The sequence below is a fragment of the Erythrolamprus reginae genome, chromosome 2 (assembly GCF_031021105.1).
Source record: "Erythrolamprus reginae isolate rEryReg1 chromosome 2, rEryReg1.hap1, whole genome shotgun sequence".
Taxonomy (NCBI): Eukaryota; Metazoa; Chordata; class Lepidosauria; order Squamata; family Dipsadidae; genus Erythrolamprus; species Erythrolamprus reginae.
Window position 1 is genome coordinate 126317791 of NC_091951.1, and position 14893 is coordinate 126332683.

Genomic DNA, 14893 nt, shown 5'->3' on the forward strand with positions numbered 1-14893 from the left:
GGCAGGAAATCCATAAAAAAGAGAAATATGAAATATTTTTGCATAATGAATAAGGAAGTTTTCAATTAACTTATGTAAGGTTGGGCAACTTGTTGAATAGTGTGATGCGAGTTACTAAGCATCTGTCAATATAAATGTCTTCAAATATATTTTTCATTAATACTGTTTAGAAATTGTTCCTTGCAATTTTGGGGCCAAATAATGCTTTAGGGATCATATGTAGTCATCGTTATCATCATTTTTTCCTCTGTTCTAAAGTCAGTGACCAGGTTATAGCCATTATAGCAACAATTTGTGCTATTTCCAGTAGCTCATAAAAATCTGTCGGTTTGCTTATGCCATTCTTCAACTCTATAAAATTATTTTGTCAGAGGTTATCATTCTTTACAGTAAAACAAACTTTGAATCATGGAAATGATCAGAACTGGTATATTTACTCTAGCTTGAAGGTTTATATGGTTCCTCCCTCCAACCTTGACCAAAAGAATGAGGAAAATGTCAGAAAAAAACCCATACGTTTATGAAACTCAGTACAGTGGAGTACTAAGCAATAGCAAGTATGTGCCTGTGTAGATTGTAAACATTGAAAATTGTTTCACATTGAGACAGAATTCATATCTGTAGGTTGCTTCACTATGAATCCTAGTTGATATAACTAAGAAAAAGGCTATCACCTGAGTTTACCTATTTAAAAATTGGTGGGCAAAGCCAGCCACAAAATACCAATTGAGCCGGGGTGGCGCAGCAGGTAGAGTGCTGTACTGCAGGCCACTGAAGCTGACTAGATCTGTAGGTCAGCGGTTCAGATCTCATCACCAGCTCAAGGTTGATTCAGCCTTCCATCCTTCCAAGGTGGGTAAAATGAGGACCCAGATTGTGGGGGATATAGGCTGGCTCTGTTACAAAGTGCTATTGCTAACATGTTGTAAGCTGCCCTGAGTCTAAGGAGAAGGGCAGCATAAAAATCGAATAAATAAATAAATAAAATAAAATTAATAGCATTGAGTTCCCCATACAAATTTATTTGTATGCTTTTTGTAGGCGATGACAAATTTTCAAAGTGCTGGTCAAACTCCTTCATTATTTTAATTTTCTAAAAACAGTCTAATGTAGGTTTCCAGACACAGTCTTAGAAATAAGATGAGGTTACAAACTGGTGGGTGGTTTTGCAGAATGCAAACTTGGATTTCATTTTTTTAAAAGTAAAAAATTTAATAATAGTTCTATGAGAGGCATTTGGAAACTGTAAAAAAAGAGCCCCGAGGCACATTTTAGGCAAATATTTATAATATTGAAATTCCAAGAGTTTTGAAATTGTTTTGCATGGCAAGTTATACTTAGCCTCCAACTATTGCAAGACAAGTTTAAATAAAATAATAGAAATCTTATAAACTATTACTATACCAAAAATCAACATATGATTCTAGTTTGTATAATTCTAAAACATACACATAGAGGGTAAGGGTGGGTGGGTGGGTGTTTAGGAAAAATAGCCCCTCAATTTGAGAGTATTCTATTATATATAGTAGGGATATTGATGATCCGTCGTATGTATAGGTAGGATTGGTAAGCTTTCATACAGAAATTCTAGAGATTCATTGTTAGTTAGCATAGATCAGGGGTAAGTTAATTTCTGACTTTATAGTATAAAGCAATTGAGCAATAGTGCAGATACAATTTTTGAAAAACGAATTGAAATCGTGTTAGATCCTATGAGAATTCAGCCATTCCTTTTTCTTTTAAAAGAAGAGTAATTTACTTTAGAACTCTGTGGATTCAGATAGTTTTAAGTACCTTGGTGTCTAAGAACACTGAATCTATGATCTTTAATGTAGATGATTCAAAAATAAATTGACTAGTAGTCTCACTGAACAAAAATAATCCCTCTAATCCTATGAGATTAAATGATTTCTGTTTCCTCATAGACAATGATTCTGATGCAATGAGCAGCTCCTATGAGTCTTACGATGAGGAAGAGGAGGATGGGAAAGGCCAGAGGTTAACACACCAATGGCCATCAGAGGAAGCTTCCATGAACCTGGTGAAGGACTGCCGGATTTGTGCTTTCCTGTTGCGTAAGAAGCGCTTTGGACAGTGGGCCAAGCAGCTGACAGTTGTTAAGGACAACAAGCTTCTGGTGAGTCAGTGGTTTTTGGAATACCATACTCTTTGTAGCAGTGTCAGGTCCTTTTGAAGAAGACAAATTCCTCTCCAAACTACATACCAAAATTAATTTATTATAGCATCAATAGCCAAAGGCCTATTGATAGAGTGACATTTTCACCTGTTTCTAGAATACCATAAATATAGGGGTTATAGCAATAGCTATTCCAAAAGAGAGAAGCTACTATATATTTCCTGGTGGGTAAGTAGGAACCAGGGGGTTTCTATTGATACGGTCAATGCCATCGTACCAGTAGCTAAAATTAAGCTGCGCACACAGCTCTGCGTCTCCGACATGCATGTGCATGCTTCCGAGTGAGATTTTGATTCTGTGCATGCGCAAGAAGCAATATCTTGTAAGGGGACATATACTTTGAGATTTCAGCAATTTTTTGTTTCTGTGCATTCCTCATTGTATTCATTGCCTGAGCTTCTTCTTACCTATATCATTACACTATTGTCATTAATGTGTCAGGAGCGGTGATAACGGTACAGCTTCTCTTCCAGCCCTCTTCCCCATTTACAAGAAAAAGTATAACAAGGCTGCACAATACAGTGGTACCTCTACCTACGAGCTTAATTTGTTCCGTGACTAGGTTCTTAAGTAGAAAAGTTTGTAAGCAGAAGCAATTTTTCCCATAGGAACCAATGTAAAAACAAATAATGTGTGCGATTGGGGAAACCACAGGGAGGGTGGAGGCCCTGTTTCCTCCCAGGAGATTCCTAGAAAGACCCCACGGAGGCTTCTCCCTGCCTTTTCTGGCCCTGTTTCCTCCCAGGAGATTCCTAGAGAGGCCCACGGAGGCTTCTCCCTGCCTTTTCCGGTTACAGTTTTGGAGGGTCGGGTTTGTAAGTGGAAAATGGTTCTTGAGAAGAGGCAAAAAAAATCTTGAACACCCGGTTCTTGTCTAGAAAATTTGTAAGTAGAGGCATTTGTAGGGAGAGGTACCATTGTAATTGGAAAAGTATTCATACACTGGCTTTAATTTCATATAGTCTTCCTTCTATATGAAGAACAGCACTATGCACATAAAAACATTTGAAGACTATTTCTTGGGCACTTAGACTTTGCCCTGATAGATGGAAGATTATTCCAAGGGATTTAATAAAGCATATTACTAATTGTGTCAATTGAGTGACCAATTTAGTGCCCATTATTTTTATAATTTATCTCTAAGGATTGATAGTCAAAATAGGGAGTAGAGCACAGCATGTTCTTTATAAACCACTTTGGTTTGAGAGAGAATTATCACATCAACCATGTAAAGATAAATGCTAAGATGAAAACAAGCGAATTAATATGTAAATTGAACAATAATGGAAGCAAGATACAGTTCTACCAAATTCTCCTAAAGATTGAAATGTTTTTGGTGAGATGCCCCACTACAGTGCATCTTAAAGTAAGTTTTGATATCAAAATTAGTTCAATTGATGTTGAGAGTAATATATGCCAGAATTTCTTAATATCAGGTTGAATATGTACCTGAAATCCAGAAACACGATATAAAATGCAATTGGGGGATCAGTTTTTTTGCCAGCTGGTGCAACATGAAGGCTGAATGTAAAACAGAGTGGCTTGGTTGAAAGCCAGATTGTTCTGCCAAAATATTTTCAGGCTCCATCCAATCAACTCATCATTCATACAGATTTGCTGACTCTACTGGACAGACTTTTAAGTTTCTTAATTTGGTGGCAGCTTTCTCTCACTTTTTTTTCTACATTGGAATTATTACTGCCATTCCCCCTCCTTTAGGGATATGCATGATGCAGTCAATGAAAAAGGGAAAATAAAAGCCAAATTTGAATTTCACCACTCCAGGTTTGTCCTGATTATCTAATGTAGTATTATGTACATTATTACCTAGTATTACATAATGATACTTTGGGATTTGACCAGACTTGACCTTTACCATTCAGTTACATTTTTGAACAGGTTATTGATGCGCACTCTAAGGGAGAGTCCACATCTAAATCAATAATGGGCTCTAAATGCCGTTGTTACTGCGGCCCTACTTGGACAGGGAGTCATTGCTCACAGTCGCTCATGCCCTTATCACCTCGAGGTTCGATTACTGCAATGCTCTCTACATGGGGCTACCTTTGAAAAGTGTTCGGAAACTTCAGATCGTGCAGAATGCGGCCGCGAGAGCTATCGTGGGGCTCCCCAGATTTGCCCACGTTTCTACAACACTCTATGGTCTGCACTGGCTGCTGATCAGTTTCCGGTCACAATTCAAAGTGTTGGTAATTACCTTTAAAGCCCTACATGGCATTGGAGCAAAATACCTCCGGAACCGCCTTCTACCGCACGAATCCCAGTGGCCGATAAGGTCCCACAGAGTTGGCCTTCTCCGGGTTTCATCGAGCAAACAATGTCGCTTGGCGGGTCCCGGGGGAAGAGCCTTCCCTGTGGTGGCCCCAGCCCTCTGGAATCAACTCCCTCCGGAGATTAGAACAGCCCCCACCCTCCTTGTATTTCGCAAATTACTCAAGACCCACCTTTATCGCCAGGCATGGGGGAACTAAGACATCTCCCCCAGGCTGTTATATTTTATGTTTGGTAGGTATGTGCTGTATGGTTTTTTAATTGTTGGGGTTTTATATATATTTTTTATTATTAGATTTGTTCTATTGTTCTATTGCCTTTTTATTACTGTTGTGAGCCACTCCGAGTCTTCGGAGAGGGGCGGCATATAAATCTAATTTTATTATTATTATTATTATTATTATTATTATTATTATTATTATTATTATTATTATTATTACTGGTTTCTCATGCGTGTGACCGGGCAGGTGGGCAGTCTCCCACTTTTGCCACTACCAGTTCACATAATTGGGCCAAACTGGGAGCAACCCATCGCTGGTTCAAATGTAATGGGATAATTGCTTCTATGTTGCTCTTGTATAATGGTCAAGATTGTTCCTCTTAAACTGCTGAAGGAATAAAGCCATCAATTCCACTATTTATTTATTTTTAAAAAAGATTATGAGCCTTCTCTTTATGTCAAAGTCATAGCTGGAGCAATCTTGGAATCAGTCCGCCATCCCATCTTATTTGGACTAAATCCAGATCTTGGCAGCCTACACATAGCAGGCAGTGTTCCCTCTAATTTTTTTTTTTGGGGGGGGGCGGAAAAGTATAGTGTCTGAGCGGCAGTCCCTTTGGGACTGGGCTGCACAGAAATATTAAATGAATGAATGAATGAATGAATGAATGAATGAATGAACGAACGAACGAACGAACGAACAAACAAACAAACAAACAAACAAACAAACAAACAAACAAACAAATAATAAAACCATCCTGTTTTGCCTCAGAGAATTTCAAAATAAAATATTGTACTGTGTGTCTATAACAGTGAGCTCATAATAGGGCAACTCTATCAATATCAAAATGCCACTTAAATAGTTGAGCTAGTTTCAAACTAGATTTTGATTTTCTTTCTCTCTTCTTTACTCCCATTCTTTTTCTTTCTCTTTTCCTTCCTCTCTTTTTTCTATCTGTTTCTCTCTCTTCCTCTCTTCCTCTCTCTCTCCTTCCCTCTCACTCTTTCCCTCTCGGCTTCTGGGCAGGTTTGGAAAACTCTGAGTTGATGATGATTTTTAAGTGAGCGATTGCTCACTGCTCAGCTTAGAGGGAACTATGATAGCAGGTCGTGATTTCCACTGCATCTCCCAATGAATCCAGGAGAGAAATGTATAGTTGAATATCATCTGCATATGGATGATACCTTTCTCTGAACCAATGTAGAAGGTCCCCTAGTCCATATAAAGCCCTACATGGCACAGGGCCGGATTATCCCCGAAACCGCCTTCTGACGCACAAATTCCAGTGACCGGTGAGGTCCCACAGAGTTGGCCTCCTTAGGGTCCCGTCGAGCAAACAATGTTGGTTGGAGGGACTGAGGGGAAGAGCCTTCTCTGTGGGAGCCCCGGCCCTCTGGAATCAACTCCCCCCAGAGATTCCCTCCCTCCTTGCCTTCCGAAAGAGCTTAAAAACTCATCTTTGCCACCAGGCTTGGGACTCTTAGATCTTCCCTTGACCACTGAATGCCTTAAGTATGATTGCTGAATGTTTGGTTAATAAGTTAATTTTTTGGGTTAATCTTCTCTTTCTAATTGTTTTTAATATTGTAGTACTAATTGGATTATATTACTGTTCTTTTTTTATATATGCTGTGAGCCGCCCCGAGTCCTCGGAGAGGGGCGGCATACAAATCCAATTAAATAAATAAATAAATCACCTAGACAATTTTGATATAATCTTTATTCTTCCCTGTAAGGGGTTTATAGGTAGCATTGACTGTCAGATGTACTTGTCTAGCCTCACAAAATATCTCTTTTTAAGATGAAAATGAAAAAAATCCAGTCAAAATTTTCTAATTTGAATGTATTCGTCAAAGGTCTTTATGGACTAAAACAGCACAGAGTAGAGGATAGTTTAATTCTTTCTTCACCTAACATTTTCCTGTACCAATATCGCTTGGAAAGACCCTGTTTGGATAAGTATTTGATCAGGAAGTCTACTAGCTGCTCTACCAACTATACTTTGCTGCTTCCTGATCTCCCTGTGGAAGTATATTTTTTGCTTTCTTTAAACCAACCTGAGAAATGTAACACATACATTGATATATTTCATGACACATGTATGTGTCAAATGGAACATCAGGTTCAATGTACCTTTTGCTTCATGTAACAGTGTTCCGGTTTGAAGGTTGCACACCAAGACAACTAGACACAAGAACAGTTTTTTCCCGAACGCCATCACTCTACTAAACAAATAATTCCCTCAAAACTGTCAGACTTTCTACTAAATCTGCACTTCTATTCTACTAGTTTTTCTCATCATTCCTATCACCCATTTCCACCCATGTTGACTGTATGAGTGTAACTTGTTGCGTATATCCTAAGATTTTTATTAATATTGCTTCTTCATTGCTTATTTGACCCCTATGACAATCATTAAGTGTTGTATCACATGATTCTTGACAAATGTATATTTTATTTTATGTACGTTGAGAGCATATGCACCAAGACAAATTCCTTGTGTGTCCAATCACACTTGGCCAATAAAAATTCTATTCTATTCTATTCTATTAAGCTGTGCGGAGCTTCTAATTTTTCTTCTTTCTCTGACATATGTAAATCCCAGCCATTTCCAAAGGGTCAACAACACTATCATGGCAATACTCTTCTGTTTGTTCTTACCCCGTGGAGAACAGGTGTGAAATGTGCAAGACAGACTAAGCTGAATGAAATCTCATTTGTTCCTTCTTTCTAATGTTAGTGCTACAAAAGTTCCAAGCACAGGCAGCCACACCTTGAAGTGCCTTTGAGCACCAGCCACGTTGTCTATGTGCCAAAGGACGGACGTCGCAAGAAGCATGAGCTGCGCTTCACACTACCAGGAGCTGAGGTCCTAGTGTTAGCAGTGCAAAGCAAAGAGCAAGCGGAAGAATGGCTGAAGGTATCTCTCACAACTACAAAAGGCTGTTACTCCTCTGCCAACCACTCTTTGTCTATGGCTGCTATCTTATTTATTTTATATTTATTTATGTATGTATAGGATAGTAGCAGTTTGTATAAGCATGATATAAGTAAAAAGTAACAATAAAAGAAGACAATAGGACAGTAGGACAGTGATGGTAGGCACAGTGGTGCGCTTATGCACGCCCCTTACAGACCTCTTAGAAATGGAGAGAGAAACAGTTTTATTTTGTTAAACCTATAGGTATTAATTACATAAAAACAAAAATTCTTCTTTTCATTTGAACTATTATGTTGATTTTACAAGTTATTAGCAAATTCTTTTTCTGTATCTACAATAAGTGGGGTAATTGTAACCCCAAATAAATGTTAAATGTATGTATGTGTGGTTTGTCTTTTTTATGAAAAATTTAATAAAGATATTATTAAAAAAAAGAAATGGAGAGAGATCAACTGTAGACAGTCTAAGGTTAAAGTTTTTGGGGTTTGTGGAAGAAACTACAGACAGGAGCTTCATTCCATGCATTGATCACTCTATTGCTGAAGTTGTATTTTCTGCAGTCAAGTTTAGAGCAGTTTACATTTAGTTTGAAACTATTACGTACTTGTGTATTGTATTGTATCTTCTACACTTGTTATCTTTTTGTTCTGACTTGTTTGTTTACAATGCCAGAGATATGCTTAGCAATCCTGCTGTGGCTGCTTTTTGGAGATGAGCAAATGAGAATGGGTCTCATAGGAAGTGGGACTTATCTTCCTCCTGGGGAGAGGCTTTCCTTCCAGCCCTCTTATCATGCTTGTCTGATTGCAACACCAGCTGTGGAGAGAATATCCACCCGCCAGAGAAGACCTTCCCCATCCGATATAGACCTGCTTGGCAGGGGAGATGTTTGCTTATCCCCACTCAGCCTTTCCTGCTTTTGTTCTCAAGCATGAGCTCATAAACTCAGGGAATCTCCGGGAAAGGTAGAATTTGCCGTCTCTTCCTGGAGAACCAGTCCCTTCAATTCAATTTTCTCTAGTGACACCTCTGCCCTCCCCAGGAGTAGCAACCATGATATACTTGGAGAATGGCAGATTGCAAAATACCAGCCTGATAGATGTAAAAGTAGGCAAGTCAGTGTGATTAACCACATATCATGTGCTTAGCCATATGCTGTAGGAATCAGTTTAATAAATCATGAAGATTTGTCAGTCTTTGGATATGGTTATTGTTGGTTTTGGTAAATACCTATTCTACGAAGATAAATGCAATATGATCTATAAGGGAAAAATAATTCCTTGTGGATCTAACAAGTTTAAGATAGAGAAAGGAAATCTGCACACATAAATCCTCTCCATGCAGCACCTAATTTGTGGCTTCTCAACACCCCAAGAATCCATTTTCCTCTGGCAGGATCATTTGGTGATGAAAGCAGGCATATTGTTTCTGTTGGCACCCTAATCTCACCTTTCTACTGCTAGCAGTGTCTTAAATTATATTGCTGAAATTCTGCTATTGAAAATGGAGGTATAATGGGGAGGAGGCATTTTTAAAAATATCTATGGGAATTTTAAAGTAGAAATGGAACATGTTTGCCTCACAGGTGTTGTTTGCTTCTTTTCTATTCTGGATCTTCACTGAGAATTGGGGGGGGGGCAGTATCCCCCCCCCCCCAATTTTCAGTGAAAATTGAGGAAAGTGGAAAGTCAAATTGTTAGCCCTTCAAATGCTCCAAAAGGCTTGGCTATATTAGTATTCAGTAAAATATCTACAGTATACTTATGCACAGAACATAGTGGAAACAACCTTTTCTTTGTTATTTTATGTTTAATTGGTATGCCGTTATATATCCTCAACAAAAGCAACAGAATTATTTGGACCAAAATACAACATCTGTAGAGGGCAATGTTTGAGGAAGACGTATTCTCTTTCTACTTAATACCTAAGTTAGTGTCATCAGCTGATCACATTAACCATTTCTTATGTAGCTATGAAAGTATGGAGTTAAACAACTAACAGCATTTGCCCTAGACAGTAGATCTCTACAGAAGAGGTTGACTGATTCTGTAGGCTCAACTTTATACCACGAAGGAGAATTTGCGACATGGGGGGCTTGGCTTCTTTGTAGTTTGCCCATCCTCACATGGAGATATGTATTCTTTAGGAGATTTTATGGGGCATTTATCTGGGGGAAGTTTAATGAAATCTATAAACTAAGTCATTTATATCAGAACTGCAGGGATGGAAGTTTAATGAGTTGGGATTTGATTTATTTTCTGTTTTGGCAGAGCAAGTATTCTTTGGCTTGAGTACTGTCAGGAAATTAGTATTAAAAGTCTTTGTTCCTCCTTATATTACCGGCTGAATTTTTTGCTATTGTTTTTAGTATTTTCACATCTTGCCTTTACTGCATATATTAGTAAAAGCATTCCCACCTCCTGGCTTGGGATGAAACTGTTCAGACAGATCCTCCCTTCCTCAGAATGTTAAGTACTCTCCTGGCCCTAGTCCACCTGACAATTCAATGGGCTAGCTAGATAAATCCAGCTTTCTTTTTAAAAAAACACCTCCCTGAATTAAAAATACCTGATAACCAAGTCAACTAGGGTTCTTTTGGGACCAGAGTGAATGAGATAGAGCAGGAACTGGATGCACGTCCTGCCCTGTAAGGAAAAAGCTACTGCCCTCTATTGTCAGTTCTGATCGCCTTAAAACTTGTGTCAAAATTCTCTGCTAAAATGTTAGGGAAACTGGGAGTAAGAATAATAAAAATCAGAAAAACCTAGTTAATGAATGAGCTATTGAATGAACTTTATAATTTTGTCTCAGATATTATGAGGCATAAGAAAAAGAACCTATCTTGAGTTAGGACCCATTAGTTAAATGATACTCTTAAGCATAAAACTGATGCCTGTTTAATATAACGTAATCAGAAATAGCTGGCATTAGAAAGTAATCCTGCAAACAAGCTGAAAAAATAAGTGTAGCCATTGCCTGATGCTGACCATGTACTGAGTTTCTAATTTCCAGGATTCTTAGTTGAGAATTGGTCCCAAACTATTGGGAGGACACTCATTTTTAGTAGGCTTGCATATATTAATTTCTATTCCTCAAAAATTGATCATAAGTTGTTTTTTACTTTATTCCTCAAATTTTATAAACAGGGACCATGGTTCATAGTTCCTGGATTAAGAGTTGGCTTTTCAGCTGCTAACCTTTGATCCCAGGTAGAGTTTGCTGTACTGTATTACTTTATAAGGCAAGGAAACCTGGAGGGCATTTTTGTGCCTGGGAAAACGCAACCTGACAGTTTGAAATGAAGTGAGCTTTTTATTATAGCAGAGGTTTATCCCTGTTTTTAAAGTGATGGAATTCATTACTGTCATTCTAAACTCTCTCTCCTGCCCAGGTGATAAAGGAAGTAAGCAATCCCACTGGAGGAGGATTCAATGGAAATGAAGTTCCTCTTTCTCCTATACTTACCTCCAAGTTGGATCACGATAAGGTAAACTATGCTAGTTAATTAATCACTGGTTGTTAAGTGAACATAGTGGTCATTAAATTAATCAATTGTTTATGATAGGCATTTTTTTGCTGGAAACTGGAAATAAATGCTGGTTTCGGGCAAAAAGTGTTGTAAATTGTGATCCGATGACATAGGAAATCCCCATAAATTTGACACCAGTTGCCAGACACCCAAAATGAGGGAGCAGTTGTTGGGATTTCAAAGTTTGTCATAAATAATTCTGGGGAGGTCCATTGTTACTTCAAATGATCACTAAGCAACTGGTCCTAAGTTGAGAACTATCTATAATTGCATTACATTTTTTTTAATCTGCTCATCTCCTTTTGGAACGCTTTCCTAGTCCACACCCTCCTCCGGTGCCAAGAGTGGTTCTCAGTCTGAATAAAGTGTGCAATCTTTATCTCAAAATGTAAGACCAGCATAAGGCCTCTTTTCCAGCTTATAGCATGGAAAAGGGTGATGGAATGTTGAGAAAGAGCTAATTTGCATACTGGAATGTGGCCAGTTGTAGCAGTCGGAAGAATAGAATTCTTGGGAATTCGTATGCTGACTGTTGGTGAATCTGCATCATAGAGAGCAGAGGAACACAGAAATATAGTTATACATAGTCAAATATAGTCAAGCTGTTTAGTTGTATAAATATGAAACTTGTTCAATGATAAAAGAAGAAATAAAAACGTAAGTTTTATATTGGAGTCATCGTATTTGTACCCAATATAACATAGAAGCATGGTTCTGCTATGAACAGGCTCTGCTGGATGAAGTGAAGAACGTCTCTTATAACCATAAATCACATAGAAATCCAACAAGGCCCAATTATAAAGGAGACATCTGGCTCTGATATGAAGATTTTGGAAGAAGGCACTATAAAGCAAACTATTTTTTTTAAAAAAATCAGTTCTTAAGTAACCAACAGCAACACTATAGATGGAAATGACTAATTTTTTGTCTGTTTGTTAAAGTATTTGTCTGCTCTTCAAAATTAACTTTCCCCAAAATGACTTAGAACAGCGGTGGGTTGCTCCCGGTTCAGATCAGTTCTTATAACCGGTAGCGCCGGCAGCAGGAGGCACCCAGGCCGCTTCTGTGCATGCGCAGAAATGTTGTGAGCACAGGCGCAGACACAAACCATTAGCAAAATCATTTAGAACCCACCACCGACTTACAAGTGTGTATTTTCAAAGTAAAGAGCATCTGAGTGCTATTTTGGATAGCAACCAAGATCACTTTCTTTAATGATCTTTGCTCAATGAAAGCAATTAATCTATTGAGATTGGAGAGGAAGCCCTGGGGATGAGGGGGAAATACTGACAACCCACTGGATGTATGTTCTTCTTTGACCAGAAGTCATCTCAGGATAAACATACTTCTGACTCTGACAGCATAGCAACAGCAGAAAATGTTTCTTCTGTGCCCCAGAGGGAGAGCCAAGAACAAGGTGAGTCTGATATCTTCCTACTTTATAAGAGAGGAAAAAATGGCTGAGAATTAGAGCACATACCCTGTAGGACTTAGTATAGTCACTAGCACTGATGATATTACCTAACTTGGGTAATGAAAGGTCTGCAAGAAAAAAAAGTAAGGTCAGAAAGACCCTTTATGTCAACTTTGATCTACAAATATTCTCCTTTATTGGCACCACAAAAGGATCGTTTAAAACTTATCCAGTATGTCTAAGAATTCATTAGTAAAAGATAATATCAATAAGCTGTCATCTATCAGACTTAACTACTTGATCCATCCACCGGGGACTTTCTATTCTTTTTATTCAAGATTTCTCCCTAGATTCACAGTTTTGAATCTTCCTACCCAAAGCCCAGATACACAAAAACTACAAATGTTGGACAAATCCTAAACTACAAGAGGTAACTGGGTAATTGTGCAGTGGTGTCATAATAACATTTTAATGAAAATATTTAGCGAATCCCTTTAATAAGACATAAAAAGGAATATAAGGAAAGGAAAGAAGGAATCTCACAGAATCTTGTATCTATTTTGAAAAATCTCTGTGGCAAAGATGCTAAAATGATCTAAGCTTAAAGGATATATACAAAACAGATGTTTTGCAAAAAGGTTTCCTGCCAAACAATTGCTAGAGTCATTCTTTAAGAAGATTCATTTTTCTGTACTTCCTTATCTCGTTTGCACTCATTTATTTATATCACCTAATAAAATAATTTTTCCTAAAATTTATCTCTAGTCCTTTCTTTATCACCATTCAATAAAGCACATCATGAAACTATCATCGACTTATAAATTTCTACTTTTACATGTACCTTCAACAATCTGGATGACAAAAGTTCATACCATCTAACATATATTTTACCCCTTTTGTCTGTTATTACATCTACACACTTTTACTTCCACTTTTACTTCAGCTCAGCTCTGCAAAATCCAAAACCTTCATCCAGATCTATTAGACTTTTCATTAATTATTTTTTTCATTTGACAAAAATACAATGTATGTGCAGCTATCGTGCAAAATATCCTGTTGCTCATTTTTTACGTAGAAGGTAAAATGAAGCAAATGCTTCTTTTAAAAGATAGAAGTTAAAAACAAGATTATTATTTAAATAGAAAAACAATTAACAGGCAAAAGCATATGATCTCACAGAATACTGTTTATTTGATAAATGCTGAGATATTCTCTAGATCAGTGTTTCCGAACCTTGGCAACTTGAAGAGATCTGGACTTCAACTCCCAGAATTCCCAGTGACTGGCTGGGGAATTCCCAGTGACTGGCTGGGGAATTCTGGGAGTTGAAGTCCAGATCTCTTCAAGTTGCCAAGGTTGGGAAACACTGCTCTAGATAACGATGGAAGGTGGGAGGAAAACCTTTAACATATTCATGATTTTTTTTTTTGCTGGTTCAGATAAGTTATATGCAAACTTCATGTTCTGTTCCATCTCCAAGGGAAAAGCAAAAAAAGTGGCTTGGCTGAACTCAAGGGCTCCGTGAGTAGAGCTGCTGGAAGGAAAATAACCAGGATAATCAGTTTCTCAAAGAAAAAGGCTTCCCCTGAAGATACCCAAACATCCTCTACAGAAGAAGACATCCCTTGCTGTGGTTTGTATTAGGACAGGAGTAGGAGCACATTTGAGAGTAAATCAGTCACTGGGGGTAACTTGGGGCTGGGGGTAGGGATAGAAATGCTTGCTCAGCTATTTCCTTCCACTGCAAATTGATAATAAAAGTGACAGATAAATACACACTCATTTCTTTGTGAAGTTTTAAAAGGAAATCCAGCAGATAGTAATCCTGGTTTTTATAGTAATCTGATGCATCCCTGGGATAATTCTCTCCCCATCACTACCACCTTTACATTTTTCTCAAACAATAAAACAATTATTTTGCAAGACCTTGCTCCTGACATCTAAATACAGTGGTACCTCGTGATACGAACCCCTCGTGATACGAACTTTCCAACATACAAACCCGGGGTTTGGAAATTTTTTGCCTCTTCTTCCGAACTTTTTCCGTCTTACGAACCTGCCATCCGAACCCCGAACCCAGAAGTTCGGCAAAAGTTCGGGTTCGGGTGGCCGCCAAGAAGCCCCGCCACCCGGCTGTCGCCTTTTGAAACAGCTGGGGGGCTTTGACGTCATGAAGACGTCCTTCCTGGAGTCCACGTTTCGGCCGGCCAGGAAGGCCATCTCCGTGACATCAAAGCTCCGCCCATGGAATTCCCTATTGGGATTCTCCACCTCCGTTTGAGCCTCCCAACTAGCCAAC

The 14893-nt window shown here is 38.4% G+C and overlaps 1 protein-coding gene across 1 annotated transcript in view; it reads left to right on the plus strand.

Moving 5' to 3' along the window:
- Window positions 1-14893, plus strand: part of AFAP1L1 (actin filament associated protein 1 like 1) — a 98803-nt gene that overhangs the window by 65114 nt on the left and 18796 nt on the right. The window contains exons 7-11 of the mRNA XM_070735884.1: window positions 1926-2137; window positions 7451-7630; window positions 11043-11138; window positions 12504-12597; window positions 14075-14227. Coding sequence (XP_070591985.1) covers window positions 1926-2137; window positions 7451-7630; window positions 11043-11138; window positions 12504-12597; window positions 14075-14227 — 735 coding nt within the window. The remainder of the gene's footprint in view (window positions 1-1925; window positions 2138-7450; window positions 7631-11042; window positions 11139-12503; window positions 12598-14074; window positions 14228-14893) is intronic.